Genomic DNA, 21,660 nt, shown 5'->3' with positions numbered 1-21,660 from the left:
TTTCTGTAACATATTTATGAAGAGGCAGTAGCTCTGGAGCTGTTCCGACGGTAGCGGTTGGAAGTGGAAGCATTTTGTGTGTGTGAATATTTAGAGATGTGAGGATGGGAAAGGTGGAAAAGGAATAATGCAGGAAAGTGCATACTTGAACATCTCATTAAACATGGCAAAAACATGTTATTGACTCCTCACTTTTTTCTGGGTAGCGCCTTTGATGGCAACGTGGTAGATAATGAGATAGTAATTGAGTCAATGTGGATACACAAGACATTAAAACAAATGCGTCTCCCTTTTTTCCAGTCCAGAACATGCTTTGAAAAGATAGCTCAACTTGAGCCACAGATGGAGAACATGGCTAAAGGTAAAGTACGAGTCGTTTCCCATGACTCATGTTAAGACGTTAAGACAGAAAAAAGAAAAATACTGGACCTTTTTTGGTATTTTGATCATTTTATTTTTTTGGGCAAATAAATAGTTTAAATGGCAATAAATTTAATTTGGGTGTTGTCAATAGGAGTGGGAATCTTTGAATTTCTCACGATTCGATTCCGATTTTTGGGTGTGCGATTCAATTCAGAATAGATTTTCGATTAAGAAAGATTTTTGATTGACAATGATTTGATTTTTGCTTCAATTGATAGATGTTCAAGGAATCGTAATGATCTACTCCAGTCTGACACTCTAATTACTACTACTGCTACTGGCGGCACTTTTATCACTCAAAAGAACGGCTCCACGCTGCAAAAAAACAACTTTTATTGGAATAACTTGATCGTGACTTTTTCCTTCTACTCTCTAATGGGGCTACAACTTAACAGTGTATCAGACTGCGTGGAACCACACTGCCCCTAAATGGCCAAATCGGGTACAACATGAACAGCACTCTTAATAAAGGCACACACAAACAAAGGGAAGACAGTATAAAGCAGTTTATAGAGTAAAACAAAAATGTAAATTTTTCTCAAATAGCAAAGAAACTGATTATTTTGCAGTGGTCTCTTTTTTTGTTTTTGTTTTATTTGGAAGGTCTCTTGGGCACTTAATTTGGTACACCTTCACCATCTAAATCAAAGATTCATGAATCCAAGGATTTTTGTTGTCCATATCCAAATACAGTAGAATTTCTCAGTTAGTTTTAGTTTGTAAACATAAAATTTAGTTTCAGTTAGTTTTTGTTTTTTAAAAATGATTTTCGTTTTTATTTTATTTCGTTAATGAAATTGTTTTTTGAATTTTAGTTTTAACTATGTAGCGATTTTTTGGGTTGCCGTAATGGCTTAATGAGAAATCTAGACGGTACTGAGAGGAGTTGTAATTTCCTCAGCAACCTCTGGGGCACCACCTTGACTTTGCTTATTTGTAGGAGCAAAATAAACGATAAAAATCCTATTATCAAGTATTCATAATCTGAAATTGCTACTTTAGTTATTAATGGAGTTCTTTGCTTTCATAAGAGAATTACTAATCCACTCGGTAAACACAAATGATTTGGCAGAAATTGAATTTCTAGACAACAAATTTATTTAGTAAACACACATATCAGTCACAGCCTAACCTATTAATGAAACGGAATAACAATGCGAATCAAAGATAAAAAGAAAATTTGCAACCTAACTAAGATAAAAAAAAGGTAGATGAAAAGATAGGTGGGGGATAAAGATGGAAACGTTTGACCTGTCAATTCTTTTATGTTTGGCAATATTTGTTACTAAATAATATAACCTTGTTCCTGTAACACAGAATACCTGACTAAGATGGAGCTGGAAGAGAAGAAGGAGAGTGACGAATTCAATGCAAAGCAAGATTTTGACAAGGGAGTGGAAAAGGCCAAGCTCATCCCTCAGCTTCTGGAGAAGCTGTCAGAGCCTGGGCAGATGCTGCTCTTCTACTGCGGAATATTGGAGATTCTCTCTCAAGCAGTGGCCGACTGTGAGTGTTCTTTAAAAAAAAAAAAAAAACTCTTTGAACAAGTAGCTGTCTCCTCTGAATCCATTTGTGGTCATTCTAATCTTTCTTCATAACTTGCTCCACTGATTCACCGATCTTGGGAGGGTTCCGAAGTTAAAAAAAGGAAATAAGTCAAGAAAAAGCAGTATTTAAGTGCTTGTAGTGACTCACCTGAAGCAGAGTAACAAATGGGACTTTTTTTTCAATTCCAATAATGAGAGGTTAAACCTAACAGTTTTAGTAATCAGTAATTCATGATAAATGCAATAATTTTTTGTGATTAACTCATTCACTGCCATTGACAGCTATAAACGTCAAAAATTAATTTGAACAATTTCTATTAGTTTAACATTTTTTTCCCAATTTTTGTTAACAAGAGTATGAAAACCTAGATTTTTTTGGGGGGGAGGGTACATTTTGAACAGATATAAAATTTGTGATTAATCGTGAGTTAACTAGTGAAGTCATGCGATTAATTACGATTAAAAAATTTAATTGCCTGATGCCCCTAATTTTTGATAAGCTTTTCTTTAAAAAAAAAAAATATATATATTTTTTAATTTTTAATAATCGTTTTAAATTTTTTATTTTAAGAAAAGATTATAAAAAATTAGGGCGTCAGGTGATACATTTTTTTAATCGTAATTAATCGCATGACTTCACTAGTTAACTCACGATTAATCAAAACATTTATATCTGTTCTAATACAATAATACAAATCTAGGTTTTCATACTCTCGTTAACAAAAATGAAAAAAAAATGTTCAAATGAATTTTTTACGTCTATAGCCGACAATGGCAGTGAATGAGTTAATTAATCAATTAACGCTTTAACTTTGACAGCACTAAAAAACAACAACTAATTACAGCGGTACACCAGCATACCACATGATGACATACAGTATTTTTCAAATCGATCAATCTAAACTCCTGAGTAGATAAAGCTCCTCATTATTATTGTTATGTATCATTATTGTGTGACTGTGAAGCTGTTGGAAGCTTCAGACTTTCCTCTCATAAAGCTACCACCACTCTCCCTCATTGTGACCCAACAGTTGACTTTGAAAGTGTGTACAGCTTACACCAACTTATTTTGAGGCATTGCCAAAAGGCGGACATTGTAGTTTGCATATAATCCATCACGCTCACTGCCTTCTTTTTCTTCTATATGGTAATTTTGACACACTTTTGCAACCCTCCCACCCCAGCATAAATACAGATGACTACATCACGCCAAGAATGACGGCACTTGATTCATTTCGTGTAGTAATCGTTTTTTTAGGCATCACTGTTTTAGTATATCTTCCTTCACACTGACTAACATTTCTCATCTCATATTTCTTTTTCTTCATTTTGATGACTACTTCGTGATAAAAAAAAAAAAACGGTCTGACAGTGCCATTCAGTAGTAAAGGGCAAGACTTACATAACCTGCCGCTGAAAGTATCTCAGCAGGGTTGACAATCCGCCTTATAAAAAATAATGCAGCTCATTGTTAGCTTGGAATCACACCATTGCTTCCAAAGCTCACTCCAACAATGTAAATGCAACTAAATGTGAGAGCTTCCGTACGGGAATGATGAAATATGCTACACTGTCATCTCGTGTCATTTACGACGTTTCGCCCTAACAGGCAGTGGCCAGACGCTTTTCAGGCTGCACAACGGCTTCAGTGTCATCGACAGCAATGACACAACGAGGAGGTAAGGAGACCAGAGGGAGAGTTGGCTGTCAGCTCTCAGCGGAGCTTTGACAAATGAAGCAGCAGATAGGCACATTCACGGACAATGATGGCCGAGTGAGGGGAGATCGCTTCCTGACCCGACTCCGCTCTTGTTGCGCGACGACAAGATTATAATCAGAAGATTGAAATAAGTGAGCTTTTTTTTTCTCACTTCTTTCTCAGAAATTGCGAATCCTGACTCCCTCATGGCACATCAGTAAGGTTATAATTAACTTGTCGCATCCACATCAATTGTTAGCACTGACATTACAAAGTGGGAACACTCAGTGTCAGGGGAATGCAGCTGCAAATTGATAAAAATAGTGGATTTCTATACTGCCGCATATCTGGCAGAAGTGTTGAGATCATTGTACATCCACACTCAGCAGACACTTCATTTAAGTTCACATGCACATTTAACTCATTGACTGCCATTGACGGCAATAGACGTCAAAAATTCATTTGAACTATTTCTATTAGTTTCACATTTTTCCCGCTTTTGTTAACAAGAGTATGAAAACGTAGATTTTTTTTTATTATACGTTTAGAACAGATATAAAATTTGTGATTAATCGTGAGTTAACAAGTGAAGTCATGCGATTAATTACGATTAAAAATGGCGATTACCCTAATTTTTAATAAACTTTTCTTTAAAAAAAAAGTAACAATACATTTTTTTCTAGGTTTTCATACTCAGGTTAACAAAAGTAGAAGAAAATGTGAAACTAATAGAAATAGTTAAAATGAATTTTTGACGTCAATGGCAGTGAATGAGTTATAATGAGGTCCAATTTGACAAATGTTTCAATATGGCCACCTTAGTTTTGACAGGTAGAGAGAAAGGGGAAGTCAACCCAAATGTTTTTCTTTGCAGTGCAGGTAATATGTTGTATGTGCCACCACTAGCCTAAACACAGCATTCTAATTAACTAATTCTCTGCCATTGACGGCTTTAGATGTCAAAAATAAATTTTTAACTATATTTATCAGTTTAACATTTTTTCTACTTTTGTTAACAAGGGTATGAAAACCTATATTTGTTATTGTACATTTAGAACAGATATAAAATGTGTGATTAATTGTGAGTTAACTAGTGAAGTTATGCGATTAATTACGCTAAAAAATTTTAATCGCCTGACGCCCTGAATTTTTAATAATCTTTAAATCGCGTCAGGCGAGCAAAATTTTTAATTGTAATCAATCGTATGACTTCAATAGTCAACTCACGATTAATCACACATTTTATATCTGTATTTCCCCCCCAAAAAATCTAGGTTTTCATACTCTTGTTAACAAAAGTGGATTTTTTTTTTCAACTAATAGAAATAGTTCAAATGAATTTTTGGCGTCAATGGCAGTAAATGAGTTAATATGTTATGGACTGCTATTTATATAGAGCTTTTTTTAGCTATAGTGCCCAAAGTGCTTGACAAAGCTTCACATTCACCCATTCAGACATCAGTGGGTGGCTGCTGCCACACAGGGCACTGCAAGCAAATCAGGGTTCAGTGTCTTGCTCAAGGACACTTGGATGAGCTCACCAGGTGTGAGGATCGAACCCACAACCTCACAGAAGGGAGACGGCCGCTCTACCACTGAGCAAAATCCATCCGTTTTTATCCATCTTAGCAGGGTGGCCGTTTTGCCACTTGCTGTTGACTGAAAATGGCATCACAGTTGCTCAGCGCTCAGATAGCAACCAATCAAGGTTCAGCTTCAAAAAACAGAGGGTGGATTTGGCTGCTTAACTCATTTTCCACATACACAATATTAATCAGAATAGTGTTTAGACTTGTGGGGCTGCGTTTTTGGGTTGACTTTCCCTTTAATGTAACAATGCAGCAGTGTCTTGAGAGCAGGCCAGGTAGCTGCCAAATCATTGGACGGACAAACTGAGCATGGGGTCGATATTTATTTAATTAACCCTGATTGTACATCTTAGGGCCAAAAGCTGAGCATCTCTCTTGAAGACACATTTTCTCACAAAAATGTACATGTATTCAGTTGTGTAATTTCACATTTTAACTTATTCACTGCCATTGACGGCTATAAACGTCAAAAATTCATTTGAACTATTTCTATTAGTTTAACATTTTTTCCACTCTTGTTAACAATTGTATGAAACCTAGAATTGTTTTTATTGTACATTTAGAACAGATATTAAATTTGTGATTAATCGCAAGTTAACTAGTGAAGTCATGTGATTAATTACGATTAAAAACTTTAATTGCCTGACGCCACGAATTTTTAAGAATCTTTTCTTTTTTTATTCTTCACTGCCATTGACAGCTATAAACGTCAAAAATTCATTTAAACTATTTCTATTAGTTTAACATTTGTTCCCACTTTTGTTAACAAGAGTATGAAAACCTAGAATTTTTTTTATTGTACATTTAGAACAAATGTAAAATGTTTGATTAATCGTGAGTTAACTAGTGAAGTCATGCGATTAATTACAATTAAAATTTTTAACTGCCTCTTGCCTTTAATTTTTAATAATATATATATATTTTTTTTTTATGAATTTATGGCAGTAAATGAGTTAATGGCTGGCCAATTACCCCAGTGCCCCAAAAAACAATTTAAAAGTCAATTTTAATCAGTTAGTAGAAAACAAATGATTTTATCTTTGTTTTTTTCCTCAGTTGTCTGTTGCAGGAAGCAAATGACCCGTGCAGCCCAGACTTGTGTGTTTGCATTCTCAATGTTTGGACAATCACCTGCAGGGAAAACGGTATGTAGATTTATTTTAGTTCTAGTGCTGTCAACTAATCGCACACATTTCTGTAATTAATCGCGATTAATCACATTTTCCTACTCCTGCTTCTACTTTTTTCTTTAAAGCTTGCAACAGATTTGCTTGAGTACACACTCACATGCACGCACACATGCACACACACATACACACGCACATGCACATACTCACGCACATACAAAAAAAAAAGAGAAAAAAAAGAGAGAGACATGTCGAATCGGTAAAATTACCGAATGAACAATACTGAGCTCTCTCAAGAAAAAAAAGAAGATTTATTTGAGTAAAATCTTTGAATGAATATAAAATCCTCAAATAGAAAGTATATTTAGAATCAAAGTTCTAATAGAATTCTAGGATCCTTGAATAGAGAGTACAGGCCCCCCGTGGAGGTAACTTGAGCAGCGTATTTTGCTCTGAGATATGCCAAAGACGTACAACTAATATGCTATTTGAATTTGGCCTTGTAAAGTGCAGAAATTACTTGAGATTTCTCCTACAGGCGTCAAGTAAAACTGAAAGTAAGCCAGTGACTAAGTTTGCCTGCAGGTTATTGGCCATAAAAGGAAGTAAATGGAGTCAACGCTTTCATTTTGACAGCCCTAATTAGTTCCCACTGTGTGTTCCAATACTTTTGTCCGTATGTCTTGAGATTGATGTAAACATCTCTCTGTGTGATTTTCAGAAGAAAACCAGAAAACGCTGCTGACATGTCCCGTGTCCAAAGAGTCCATTGTTCCCTTGGTCTCATCGGAAGATGATGCAGTGCAGAAAGAGTGCCTGCAATTGTTACGTCTGTTCTCGCTTACTGCGCATGGCCGACGTCTTCTCTTTGACAACTTGGATGTCCCCATGTATGATGTTTTGTTTTGTCATCGTCGGATACGTGCTGTCAGGTTTTTGTGCTAACTTTTTTACATTGCTTTCAAATCTGTTTCGAATGTGATGCAGTTATTTCCTTTATTGTCACTAATGTGTGATCATGCCAAATTGAATTCCAGAGCAATTACAGTTTATAATGCAGCTTGATTATAGCCTTATTAAAATCCTAATGACTTAGCTTTGGAATATGATTTTAGTGTGGGGCGTATTAGCATGCTATCCGAGGACTTCTTTCCTCTGCATTTTTGCCTCGGCACAACCCTCTCTCAGCATTTTCCTACAGTTTCCGACGGAATGCAATTTCAAGTTAATAAGGTGTCATTTGCCAGAAACGCTTTATCATTTCTCCCTTTTGTGTCCTTTCTTTTGACTTTCCTTTCCTATCTGCCCTTCCTTAATCTGACTCTAAAGGTTAACGAGAAGCCTCATGGCGTGCATCTCGAGGCCAGGGCAGCAACGGGAGAACAGAGCGCTCCTCATTTTCCAGGAGTTGGCGAGAGAAAAAAAGTACAAGCACAGCACTACAAACCCGATTCTCCTCACATACCACCATATGATTCGTGTTTCCAAATGTGGGATTACACCTTTCGAGAAATGAGTGTGACCCACAGGCCAGCCTATTTTACCTCCATGTATCATATCTATATTAAACGCACTTCAAAATCTGGCTCCATCACGAAAAGGTTCTCAGAGAAATGGAAAAGGTAGCAAGTGTTAATGTCGCTTCAAGGCAAAAAGCTGTTTTCAAGCTGTTCCCCTTTCCGAAGCTTCATGAAAACAGACATGAAAGGACAACTGGGGCTCTTGAACACAGCAGGAAATAAGTCGACGTGCCAAGCACTGAAATCAATTTCCGCCGTATCGTCCTTGGAGAGTTATGTGGCACAGAGTTCAGCGGGAACACAATCGTGCGTTTTGTCTGTATTCACACTTACCGACCACAAAAGAAACATTGATACCCAGCAAAATTAGAAAACGAATGGAGACTTTTAAGTCTTAATTCAATTTGACAGTCAGGTATTAATTCAACAAGTTATAGACCAGTCATTCTTAACCTGGCTGGAGGTACTTAACCCCGCTAGTTTCCTATGCATATTCACCAAACCCTATGCTATATTATACCAGATCGAATGAAAACAGCAGAGGCCCCAGAACGGAACCCTGTGGATCACCATACGTAACGTTATACATGTGAATTCATATTGCACAGATTCTTCTGACTACTTTCTTTTTTTGCTCGGCATAGTATGAAATCATTTTAATAATGAATAAATCACGACGTACCATACTGAGCGCGTATGTTTTGGATACCGCTCATGTTTAGAATAGGGATGTAACGATAACGGTAATATCGTGATATCGCAATATTAAAACTGCCACTATATCGCCGTTGTCATGTCACGATATTAAAAGCAGCACATCTGTTATAAAAAAAAAAAAAGGTCAGGTTGATTTCCATTTGTGCAGTTCGAGCACCCTCTGGTGGCTAGTTTTTTTTGGGGTGCAGATAAACAGTGATGTTTTGGCTCTTCTATGTTTAAAATCTAAATGTCAGATGAAGGGTAATGCAATATGCCTTTGAGTCATAATGTGTGCGTTCATTAGCAAGTAAGTGCCTCAATATTAAGCGTTATTAGAGATCGTAGTTGGTTTATATGCATTGCTGTTATGTACAAAAGCACAATATGCTTTTTTTTCTCAGTATGAGCTCTTTACTGCCCTGAGTGTTTTAGAGGTGGTACGCTATGCAAAAACTCTGCTCTACGTTATTCAGGTGTTCCAAATGAAGTGTCCAGAGAGTTCTCTTGTGATCCTAAAGAGCAAAAGCACCACAGGCGATTGATTGAACTGGATTAAAAGTAGTTTTCATCAACTCGGCTTTACGCCAAGTCAAATCTTCCAAGGCAATCACAAAATACAGAATTGGAGAAATGTTTCCTAATTGGTTTGACATTTCTTGTAAATTAGGGAGTACAAGATGGTCATTTAATTTCACCAATTTGTCGTCTTGAAAGGTTACATTTGCTCTTTGTAAATGAAGTCTCCATATGGCGCATATTAGGTCGTGTGCATGTTGGACTTAATCGCACATTCATTATTAATTTTACCCGTAATGTGTGGCAACATGCACACATATCGGCCTTACTTGCGTGTTATCATGTTTTGCAGATTTTGCCTTCAGATAAGGAATGTACTGACAGACTCTGTCTCTGAGCCGTTCGCAACGATAACGGTGAGATGATAATATATGGATACAGTATTTACTTTTTGTGCATGTATGTCATGTATGTTTTCACTTTACAGAGCAATATCGGCAAGGACAATCGGCACGTAGTCCCTTCGCTTTTATCAGCTGTTGGCAGTCTGAGTAGAGATGATGTCATCCGTCACACTCTCGCTCACGATGCAGAATGTTGGAAGGCCTTCCTGCTTGCTATCGTGAGTGCCATCGCATATCTGTATTGTTGTGTAGAAAACGTAGAAGTAGTCATGTAGATCAAAAGAATTGCTTTGATTTTTTTCCCTGATCATGTCACATGTTTGTGACCACCAATTACGAGGCAGACTTTCAGCAGGGCTCCACCAATTTGGAGTTTTTGAGGTCGGATGTCGATTACAAAATTTGGTAGAAAAAAAGAGCTGATGAATCGGCTGACTAGTTTCAAAATATAAATAATGACTGAATTCACTTTTTTGGTCACTTAACGCTTACAGCAATACTGATGTGAATTACAAGCAGATCATTTGAGTGTTTTGCAACACTTTTTCATTATTTAACTTGGGCTCAGCTTGCGAACGTCGGATGACCAAACCCAGAAAACAGGTGAGCCATGGTTGGGTGATTTTCAATTGACAGCAAGTGGCAAAATGGCCGCCCCCTTGAGATGAATAAAAACAGGTGGATTTTGCTGCTTAATTCATATTCCACAAATGCATTTTAATACATATTAATCATAATGCTGTGTTTAAACTAGTAGGGGAACTGGACTAACGCTTTAAAAAGTTTCCCATAAAAGTGATTCCAACACAGTGGAATTTACTTAGGAGAAATTAAGTGTTTATCGTTTGTTTAATTGGCAAAACGCCATCCAATTATAATTGTCTTGAAATGGGCTAATATAAGCCGATGTAATCAGCGGACTGTTTAATCAGTTAGGTCCTATTTTATATATTTTATGCCATACTCATAACTGCCCCATAGGCCAATGAAAAAGATGCCAAAGGGGGGACACACTTAGGAAGTGACAAAAAAACCAAACAAAAAAAACCACCATGATAAGATTTATCTGCGTATGCATACACATGAATCTCACAATTTTAATTGTCGTAGTTTCCCAAGATAGATTACAAGTCTTTACGTTAATGGAAAAAAACAAAAAAACATACCATTCACTGACTGTCTTTACAGAAGCAATGCATCACATGCAGTTACAGTGAAATTCTTTACCCTCTCCTTGGGTTGATCATCAACCTTTCAACCCTGACCTCCCCTGTCATCAAGGTAAGGTTATGTCATCCTCTTTGAGAGCCACATAAAAATAAAAAGCAGCATATATGTTGAGTGTAATGCTTGATTTCTTCCATTAAGAAGTGAGAGGTTTATTTGTAGGAAAGCGCAGTTTCACTGTGTGGCTCCTGTGTGGACCTGCTGAAGAATGACGACGAAGGTGTTGTTACGGTGAGTAAGAAATCCTTTTTATAGCAATGTAACACACAAACAAAATGCATCGCAATGGCCTAAGTCCCTTCAGGTTTTCATTTTTTACAGTCGCACTGAAGTTTCCTGACAAGTTTTATTTTCCAGAGCAAAGCCACATGACATTTGTGGGGTCATTTCCTGGCTTGTAAGGCCTCTGGCAACAAAGTCCTCACGTCGAAGCTGAATTTCTCATTGTTCAGGGGGTGCTGTATATACCTCACTGTATTTGATTAAAAGCTCCAGCTCCAGGTGCTGCTGTCTGTACTAACGGCTGTTTCAGCAGTTCCACTCTACCTTAAGTGGCGGCCTTAGTGTCCCACACCTGCACCCATCTGTCTCGTCACTCACTTTTACTGCACACCAACTGCCTGGCAAGCTCATTGTTTTCTTCCTGCCTCATGTCAACATCCTTTTTTTTTTTTTTTTTTTACATTGTCCAATCTTCTGCCTTTTTAATGCATTGTTGGGTTCGCTAACATCCCTTCAAGCATGAATACCAAGTACTTTCTTCTTAGAAGCACTTATCGATGCCCTTTTTTACATTGCCTTTGAAAAGTATTGTACCGTTCAAAATATGTGACAAGAGACACTATATGGACAGATGTTTTGAGACACACCTCTTAAATTGATGCATTTGTCCGTCAGATGTGATGCGAGACATATTGGCCCTTTATCCTGTGCTTCTATGCTTTCAACCTTATGGGAATACTTTGGGCAAAAAAGCCTCACAAAATGAATGAAGACCACGACATACTACCGGTATTCAATTAATTGGGAAGGTATGGGTTGGGTTGAGCTGAATGCAGTTATATAAGAAGCAGGAAACAGTTTGTGGAAATAGGTGACCATAAATCTGAGTACAGCAACATCACACGTGGAGTACCACAGGGGTCAGTATTAGGTCCAAAAATATTTATAATATATTATTGACATGTAAAGTATGAAAATTGTTAAAGTTCAATTTGTTTGCTGATCACACAAATATTTTCTGTTCCGGGAGAGTTTTCAGCCAATTTTAGAGGTGATTAACCCTAACCCTAACCCTAACCCTAACCCTAACCCTAACCCTAACCCTAACCCTAACCCTAACCCTAACCCTTACCCTTACCCTTACCCTTACCCTTACCCTTAGATACTGAAGCAGTGGTTAGTCCCTAATCTATAAATTGCCTCCCAAATCAGACAAGACCCTGGGGTCTTTCTTAAATACTTGATTTTCTCTTTTTTTTATTGTCCTGGCCTTTATCTTTTTTATGGCCACACTACAAGGCTGAACTCTTAACCACCTGCAAAATGTCATTTTCCTTCTCTATTTCTTTAAATCCAGTTTTAAATGCTTATTGATTCCATGTAATAAAGCTTGCATCTGGTATTCTTTCTCTGTTTTCAACCTATCTCCATTAGGAGTCATTTTCCTTGAACGCTCTCATTCAGCCTTTTTCCACTCAACACAGGAATTTCTTGATACACTCCACACTCTTGATTCTCTACCACTTTTGTTTTATATTCCTTCTACATTTAGTCTGAATGGCCATTGTTTGGATAACATTCTTCTTTGTCCTCCAGAGAGCCATGGGTGTGTTGAGCAGCGTCCTCCCTCAGTCCTCCGAGGCTGTTAATCATGTTGTTCAGCGAGATGTGGTGAAGACGGTGCAGCGACAGCTCAAGGTGCCCAACTGTACACACAACCACAATCGGTTTAGGGGTGATGCCTGAAATGGAACATCATCTATTTCAATACAGACAACCAAGTTCAATTTATAGTACAGTGTAATCAATATCGTAACCCTCCGCATACTTGCCAATTTTTTACTTGCTTCGCCTTTTAAGGTTTAGGGTTTTTTTTGTTTTTTTTTGCACATAGTTCTATATACCCCTTCAGGTCTAAAACACACCATTCTGGTTAATATTGCGTTTGTGAAGGATGAATTAAACAACAAAACCCACCTGTTTTTATCCAGCTCAGTGGGCAGCCATTTTGCCACCTTCTGTCGACTGAAAATGACATCATAGCTGCTCACACTCTAAATAGAATTATATATATATACTATATATGTCAAAAACGGACCAATTCTCTCCTTGGGTCAATTTGACCCAACTTTGAGTCAAGAAATGGGTCGTTTATAGTATATAAAGTGGATCGATCCATTTTTTATTCATAATGGTAGATGCCACGCATTTTGGACTTCCAGGTTTCACACATCAGCATTGTTTCCGGCCACTGATGGCCGCGTTTCAACACTCGCACCCCCACCCCTGCGCCCCCCAATCGCGCGTTCCCGCCCATCTGAAATGCTTCGGACAACTGCGACAAACACACGACACACTCGCACCGTCGACGGGAACGCGCAACCGAGGGGCACAAAGGCGCAAGAACTGGGACGCGGCCCACACGTTGCAAACAGGAGATGGAAACTAAGCTGATGTTTGAAAACCAGGAAGTTGGAAGTCCCGCCTCCTCCGTGGCATATACCCCCATTGGGTTACTTTTGACCCAACTGTTTTTAAGGTGCAGGGTTCAGGTAAGGACCAATTACAGCTCACCTGTTTTCTGGCTTTGGTCGTGTGACGTTCATAAACGTCAAATGATCAGGTCCTGAGCCGTTAGGAACTGTGATGTCATTTTCAGTCGACAGCAAGTGGCAAAATGGCCGCCCCCTGAGATGGATTAAAACGTGTGGATTTTGCTGCCTAATTCATATTCCACAAATGCAATATTAATCAGAATGTCGTTTCTAGACTAGACGTCATAAATTCATTTTAACTAGTTCTATTAGTTTAACATTTTTTTCCCACTTTTGTTAACAAGGGTATGAAAACCTAGATTTGTTTTGTGTACATTTAGAACAGATATAAAATTTGTGATTAATCGTGAGTTAACTAGTAAAGTCATGCAATTAATTACGATTAAAAAATGTAATCACCTGACACCCCTAATTAGTGAAGTCATGCGATTAATTACGATTAAAAATGGTAATCACCTGACACCCCTAATTTTTTAGAATTTTTAAAAATTAGGGGTGTCAGGTGATTACATTTTTTAATCGTAATTAATTGCATGACTTTACTAGTTAACTCACGATTAATCACAAATTTGATACCTGTTCTAATACAATAAAAAAAAATCTAGGTTTTCATACTCTTGTTAACAAAAGTGGGAAAAATGTTAAACTAATAGAAATACTTAAAATTATTTTTTGACATCTATAGCCGTCAAAGACGGTGAATGAGTTAATAGATGTTTAAGTTTTATTTGTGTAATTATAGGTAGTGCCATTTTTTTATGCCTTACCTTGCTCAAATCTGATCATTAGTTCCTGTTATAGTGGCCTCTGGGATACTTTTATTCAGTTCAAAAACATGTCTCACAGTATAAGTCGAATAATGTGTTGTTTATTTTGACTGGCTGCCAGCAAGCTGACTTGGCTGCCACTAAGTACGCTATAAAGATTCTGACGGTGTGCACGGCCGCCAGCCAGTTGGCCCGTGAGGAGCTGGTGAAGTCTGACAAAAGTAAGAAATGATTGACAGATTGACTTTCCACAAGCATGGATGATATTTTAGGCTTGACCAAATATGCAAAAATACATTTGTGCATGCCTGTTGATGCTCACGCCATTGATTGCACATATGACTGTTCACATATTTGAACACTCATATTCTCCTCTAATTTGCTCTTTGTCTATCATTGGCAACAGAGCTGTCTGTTCTGCGTCGTTTGCTGAGCTCCGGCTGTGATGAGATGGTGTCAGGAAATGCGGCCCTGTGCCTGGCCCATTGCCTCGAATTGAAGGGTATTGCCAGCAACCTGCTGGGCACTGATATCGTGCTTGAGCTGCTTCGCCATGCTGCCGGAGACGCCAAGAGGACAGCTGTGCAGCAAAATGCAGCCGTTGCTCTGGGGAAGCTGTGTCAATTCGAGCCCAGGTGCGCAATCACCTCACTTTGCAAAGCACATTGTCGTGATTATACGACAGAACGAAGTCTGAAGCAGCAATAAGTGACGAAATGGCAGTTAGCTAATGGTTTCCCCAAAATTCTTCAGCTCAGAACCCAAATTTGAAATTGAGTTCCTTGCTAGCGTGGCACCCGTATTTACCAATATACAGTTGGAACAGCAAGGCCAATTCTTTTGCGTACTGAAGACATTTGAGTTTCAGATCAAAAGACGAATATGAAACTACATTTCAGAAATCCAGCTTTTATTTCGTGGGATTTACATCTAGATATGTTAAGCAACTCAACACTTTTTTTGAACCCACCCACTTTTCAAGTGAGCAAAAATGTTGGAACAGACATTATTAAATAAGTTGAAGTGAATAAGGTGACAATGGTCATACATTAATGGCTTCCGGCTGCATTTACATTACATGGTTCAAGTGTACAGCAAAATCGCCAGTGTTAGATTAACACTGAAAGTGTTAAAGATTAACAATGAAAGTGTTAACTCTAACACTAGAAAAGTGTTTACATGTGTCCGCGCCAATGAGTGTAACTCTTACACTTTTTAAAGTGTTACTTTTTTTTACTCTTAACCAATGTCACTCCAACACTGTATAGTGTTAAAAATCTACACTGGTAAACACTGAGTAGTGTCGAAAGTACTCTACACTAGTGTCAGTGTTAAAAATTGGACTCAAATGGTACTTCATTTATATAGCACTTTTCCTCCTTACAAGGCCCTCTAAGCGCTTTATGTTTTGACTACTGATGATGCGGCAGTATGGGGGTTCAGTATCTTGCTCAAGACATAGTCACACTGGCCTGGGATCGAACCCACGCTACCACTGAGTCACACCGCCCTGACAACAACAACTGGATGTATCGCTATTGAAATGTCGACAGCATGCTGGAAAATTAGAAAGGTTCTCCTTTATCGGAAATGAAGGTCAATTTAACATTCGAGGAATTTACTCTGACTAACTTTTTATCTTAACAGTGCTAAAATAACACTGCTTACTGCATATTTGATCAAACACTGAAAATTTAACACTGGAAATTTAACACTGACCAATTTGCTGTGTATCGCGCGCTCGCATGAATTGGTCATTGATTCCCAGTTAAACAGTATTGGAGCATTTAAATAATTTTTTTTATCAAAAAGTAGATAAAAATCGTATTAAAAATATTTGTGTTATTTTATTTATTTACTCTGTAACTTACGAGAATAGGAGAGAAAGAACAAAGCATCAGAGAATAAAGAAGTTCCTAAATCTATTTATAAACCACGTCCGCTTGCTATATTTAGTCCACAGCAGAACTTGTTAATAACTCTCCTCATCGACAGCTATTTTCCTCACTGATTCGACCCGATGTTGCGTAAAATCAAAGTCAAGCACATGCTGGAAGTGATGGGCCTGCAGCGACACCTTCACTGTGTCGCTTTGTTTTCATTTTTGTTCTCATGACCAAAGAATATGTTTACAACTTGTCACCGTTCTAATTTTATTTTTCAGACACGTGAGCAAACTTCGAGAGCTGCACGGCTTTGAGATCCTGCACTCCTGTATGAAGCTCATTAAATAAGGATGTGAGGATAATCTCTTTTTTTTTTTACAACTTGTAACTGACCTTGTTTTCTAAGCCCATGTGGAATGTAGACTCATTAGCATGAAGATGCAGCGGCGATGGGGCCAGTTCAGTCAGCTTTGCCATATTAACGTGATTAATACATTCCCAAATCGCACTGACTGTAATGTTATTAATTATGTTGGATATGATACATGAATCCAGCAAGACGTTTGTCCCAAATACTTCAGCAACCTCGCCACATGAATGAGTGATACTCGCCAAGCTGCAGTAACGCAGTTGGAATAATACGTCTCTGCTTTAAATGCGCACAGCTGCTATAGTTTTAAATTGTGGTCATCTTTAATATTCTGAGCATGTTCTTTCTTTTTGACAGTTATGTCTAGTCTATATTAGGAATAATTGATTCCTTTGCTACGTTTTTTTTTTTTGCCTGTCTTTGGATGGTGTAGATGGTGTCAACATATTTTAAAATGTTCTTACATTATACACGTGTGTTGAAAAGTGAGTATTAAATGATGAACAAAAAAAAAAAGTTTGAACATTTTATTTAAGAACTTACTGGGTCAGATGAAGGAGGAACTATCTAAATATTGAACAAACCCACAGGGGGAAGGTCAGAGCTGGAACTCTGAAAGAATAATGTTTGCACACCCCATATGTGTTTGGACAACTGTTCTGCAGATAAATATGAACCTTTTTTTCCCCCTTCCCTGAACAACAATGTGAACAGATGAATATATGGAATGAGGTGGTCCTATAAATACAGGTACAGTAATTTCTGGACTACAAGGCGCACCTGACTATAAGCCGCGCCAGCTAAATTTGGGGAATACTACTCATATAAGCCGCACCCGACTGTAAGCCGCAGGTGTTTTTAATGTTACCGCACCGGGTTCCCGCTACTTTATTTTCCATAATGAGGGTGCAAATTGTCTCGCTCTCGTTCTGTCTCCTACTGTATTTGGGCTCACTTGGTTTGTTTTGTTCTGCCTGATGCGCTTGCGCTTCCTTTATAGTGCGCCCCCTTGTGATCTGATGGATAAGCCGCACCTTTGTATTAGCCGCAGGGTCGAATGCAAGTGAAAAAAGTAGCGGCTTGTAGTCCAGAAATTACTGTATGCCCAGAAGACATTGTTTTGGAAAATTAAATCAGGGGAAAACATTCATCCTAACTGTTTATTTAACTATATTTATAGCTGCTTGTAGTCTCTTCACTTTATTTTACTATATTTTACTTTATTGTCAACATTCTGCATTATTTTATTTATGTACACAATTTGATTTTTTTTCCATTTATCTAATGTAGCCAAACATTAACATAACATTTTTAGGGGTTCACTAAATCCACGATTCAGAAGTATTTTTATTGTTGTTATTGTGGTATGTAAATATTTTTATTAATTAGAAATATATATTTGTCTGTCCATGCAAGAGGCATCCTATCATGACAAGCAGAAACATTAAATGCTCTTCCATTGAACATGTAGATCTCAAGTCGTAGCTTTCAAGTTTCAATCAATTCCAAGTTACTGTGGAAAAAATAAAACCAAGCAAGTCAAATGGCACCACAAAATGTCTGTCGAGTCAAATCATTACTTTGCTGAAGCAAATCCAAAGTCAAATCATAGACGCTAACTCAGCAAGGCATAGCCTATATTGGAGTGATAAAATATTTTTTCACTGATCAACACAAAAAAAATACATTTATATCTCTAAAAATTCAACTTAAGAGTATGAAATAAATGCATGCATATATTGTTTAGAAAAAGGCACGTTTTATTTATTTATTAAATATCTCTTAAATAATAGCTCAAGTTAAACAAGTCTTACAGTATTTGATGCACATAGACATATATGTACTACCATAGTGATTTCCAGCTAATTGTGATCTCTCCAACGCAAGATCTCTGTTGTATGAAATGGAAGCTTATTTTATGCACGTATGGTATGCTGGTATGAGGTCTCGCTGCCGTCTGGTGTGTTATGCAAGTAATGCAAAGTACTCCAAATATGTACTGTCGTTCGTTAGTCTCTTTTGTTCCTGGCGGGTGTCGCAAATGTTCAAGTGAAAGTGAAACAACCAGGAGCCCCCACAAACAGGCATGTTGTGTACTGTACACATCATTTGAACTCTTCCTTCGTTTGAATTTATACATAAAATCGTCAGGCCACTGCTCCAATCTTAATTCATTTTGATTTCTTTCTTTTTTTTTCAATTAACCAAACATAAGAACATGGCATTAAGTAGCATAACAAACGTCTCTAAAGCTTTGTAATAAGTCAATTTTGTCTCCAACTTTTTTAGGTGTATTTTTTTCTGTCTGGCACCCGTTGTACATTTTTCTTTACTTCTTTTCTGCATGGCATCTAGACGCAAATCTAAGAAAACTTTGTTCCACATCTCATTTGTACCATGAAGATGAATTTCAGGAAGACTTATTATTTTTGCAGTTCTGGCCACATTGTTCCTAAAGTTAAAATAAGACACCTTTCCAACTTTTGCTTCAATTTTTCTTTTAGAACTGCTTGCCTCTACTTAAGTGCTTCCTTACCTGGGGATCTTCAAGGTGTTGGAGCGTGTCTGTTTAACATTTTCACCATTTAGCCAGCTGGACATTTGAGGGATTTGGGTTGAACCCCAAAGGCATTTGATAAGGTTGAAGTTTGTTCTTCTACACCCATGCGTTGTTTTATGGGACTGTACTTTCTTAGTGAATTGGGGCACAGGAAAAGGGCCTTCCCCATCGAACCATACATTTATGCAAAATGTTTTGGGAAAATTAAGAAATAATATTATATACAAAAGACTGTATCCCAACCCCTGATTAATTGAGGGATTTTGAGTTGTGCCCCAAGTCTTTTCCAGTGACGTGCGGTCAGGATAGGCAAGGTAGGCACTGCAAAGTTGAAACTGTTTGACTTTTTCTATTTATTTTAATTATTTCTTTCATTTCAGAAAGCCTACACTACCTACAGGTTTAAAAGTGACAAGATGTGGTGATTTTCATACCTCAATTAAAAATGACTTATTACTTCGTCTGGCCTGCAGGCAAAAATGCTGCAAAAAATGATCCTCCTGAAGGCACACCGCTAGTGTGCTTTTCCCAGCCCTGTCCGCGTAAATAGGCAGATTGCTACGCAGCCTTTTTACGTCGCTGTATTATACCTATGCGAACGTACGTTCGCACAGTGCATTCGTGAATTCAAATCACACTTCTTTTTTTTTTTTGCCTAATTTTTTTTTTCCACTCAGAAAACACGCACACATACAAATATGGTCTCCCAGGTAGGAAAGCGAAATTCAAAACACACTTAGTGCACAGCAAAGTAGTTAGATGCCACCACTCTAGAGAATATAAAACTATTTTCACGCCTTTCTTTTGAGGAAAAACATCAGCTTCTGAAGGATGGGAGACCCAACGCCTCAGCTACCGGATCTTCAGCAAAGTAAGGGACAAAGAATTATTCGTACTTTTCACAAAGAATGGTGCAAGATTGGCTTTGTGGATGTGCTTCGATTAACTGGCTGTTTCACTTTGCATGGTGTTTGGCATTGCTATTGCTAGCTTGATTTTGTGAGGAGCTAGGCTGTTTTACAGGGAGATATTCACTTTATTACATTCGTCCGGGCGGGTTTGGAATTGTCCGTTTTACCTTTACTGTGGCTGGCAGACTGTGCACGGGTTGACGGTGGCCCAGAACTTTAACTGTGTGGCAAGTGTTAAAAAAACCATTTTTTTAAAATGTAAGACTTCAAAAAGAGTATTGTTTTTTTTGTTTTATTTTCTACCCATACAGAGGAGACATGTTAAAATAGAATGTATGGCATCTTGTACCTGAGTATCAAGTATCTCGAGGTCAGGCTGAGTGTCCTCTTTTTTTGGAAATGAAAATATGGTCACCCGAGGATACGTTGTACTTGCCTGCCGACACACAAATTTGTAATTGGTGTGTGCGTCTCAATTTGCCACTGCCTGCCTACCCAATCCTAGAGCTCAATGCACATCACTGCCTTTGTCCATATAAAGACTTCTACAGTCCCTACTCAATTCTTCTACAGAAAGATCTGTGATATCACCCGGATACATGTTTAATGCATGCACTGTTTGCCCTTGTTAATGTCCTGGCACATGTGTTATCAGATTAATAGGTTTTCCATTCCCTCCTGCAGAATACATTACAGCCCTGAAAGCTAAAATAAATTCTTAATGCTTGATTTTAAAAAAGTGGGGCTGTTGGGATAACAATAGGACTGCTGGGGGAGGAAATCAGATATAGAGAAAGTGAAGCAAGGCAGACCAGAAAATAGCAGAAACGGCACCCGCACGTGTCGGTTCAGGAGGCAGGACTGAACTCATTATAAACTCTACATACACTGAATCTACCGAAATGAGATGGACAAAGATTAAAGGTCATCAGACAGCTCCCATATGTTTTGTCGGTAAACTACTTACTGAACTGCGATTGGCTGGCGACCAGTTCAGGGTGCACCTCGCCTTTCGTCCAAAGACAGCCGGGATTGTCCCTCCAGTGACCCTAATGAGGACAAGCGCTTCAGAAAATGAACTGTGACCGATTTGTGAAGCACTTAAATTTGATTTACATGGAATATGGAACAACAGTAAATGGTCATCAAGAATAACACTGTAACCAACTGCACAATAAAAATAAATGTGCAGCTAGAAATGAGCTCTTATGCCTTTGTATACGTTAGTTGCATCAGTTGGCTCGGTAAACATGTTTATGAAGGCAATTGATTTAATTTCATGTGTTTACCCCTTTTGCACTCTGCAATAAGACCCATTTCCAGTTCTATGCCAAAGCAAAGCAACTTGTAGAGTGAATTTTTTCTGATGCGCACGAGCTAAAGTTTAATGAGATTTGCGAGATGATTACCATGACCTGATAACTTTTGAGGATTATTTTTTTTTTTATAATTTTGGTCACATTCCTGTTTCGGGTATAGTTAGTTACACAGTAGATTTTGAAAAGTTACACTTGGAAGGGAGTAAAATATTCATAGTAAATTTTACTCAAAGTATTTTTACTGTGTACGAGAGGATTGGTCCCATGACAAAAACCTAGTAAAGTTTTTTTCACAGAACATTTTAAAATGATTTTTTTT

At 37.9% G+C, this 21,660-nt stretch overlaps 1 protein-coding gene across 3 annotated transcripts in view; it reads left to right on the top strand.

The window, feature by feature from the left end:
- ttc12 (tetratricopeptide repeat domain 12) overlaps positions 1–21,660 on the top strand; it is a 48,521-nt gene that overhangs the window by 8,555 nt on the left and 18,306 nt on the right. The window contains exons 8-21 of one of the 3 annotated variants that reach the window (XR_015095505.1): positions 301–361; positions 1,741–1,929; positions 3,580–3,649; positions 6,315–6,403; positions 7,107–7,275; positions 7,715–7,810; positions 9,473–9,536; positions 9,608–9,742; positions 10,713–10,805; positions 10,914–10,982; positions 12,570–12,671; positions 14,417–14,516; positions 14,702–14,930; positions 16,460–16,533. Coding sequence is in view for 2 of the 3 variants with exons in the window: in XM_086079876.1 (XP_085936002.1) it covers positions 301–361; positions 1,741–1,929; positions 3,580–3,649; positions 6,315–6,403; positions 7,107–7,275; positions 7,715–7,810; positions 9,473–9,536; positions 9,608–9,742; positions 10,713–10,805; positions 10,914–10,982; positions 12,570–12,671; positions 14,417–14,516; positions 14,702–14,930; positions 16,460–16,529 (1,536 nt within the window). In the remaining variant the exon portion in view is untranslated. Of the gene's footprint in view, positions 1–300; positions 362–1,740; positions 1,930–3,579; positions 3,650–6,314; positions 6,404–7,106; positions 7,276–7,714; positions 7,811–9,472; positions 9,537–9,607; positions 9,743–10,712; positions 10,806–10,913; positions 10,983–12,569; positions 12,672–14,416; positions 14,517–14,701; positions 14,931–16,459; positions 18,024–21,660 lie in introns of those variants that run through there. The other 2 variants (XM_086079876.1, XM_086079877.1) reach the window with 2 other exon arrangements.

Source organism: Leptonotus elevatus, chromosome 7, assembly GCF_054856555.1.
Source record: "Leptonotus elevatus isolate MCC_2025b chromosome 7, RoL_Lele_1.0, whole genome shotgun sequence".
NCBI lineage: Eukaryota > Metazoa > Chordata > Actinopteri > Syngnathiformes > Syngnathidae > Leptonotus > Leptonotus elevatus.
Note: the sequence above shows the minus strand (reverse complement) of the source record. Positions and strands in the feature narration are given on the sequence as shown.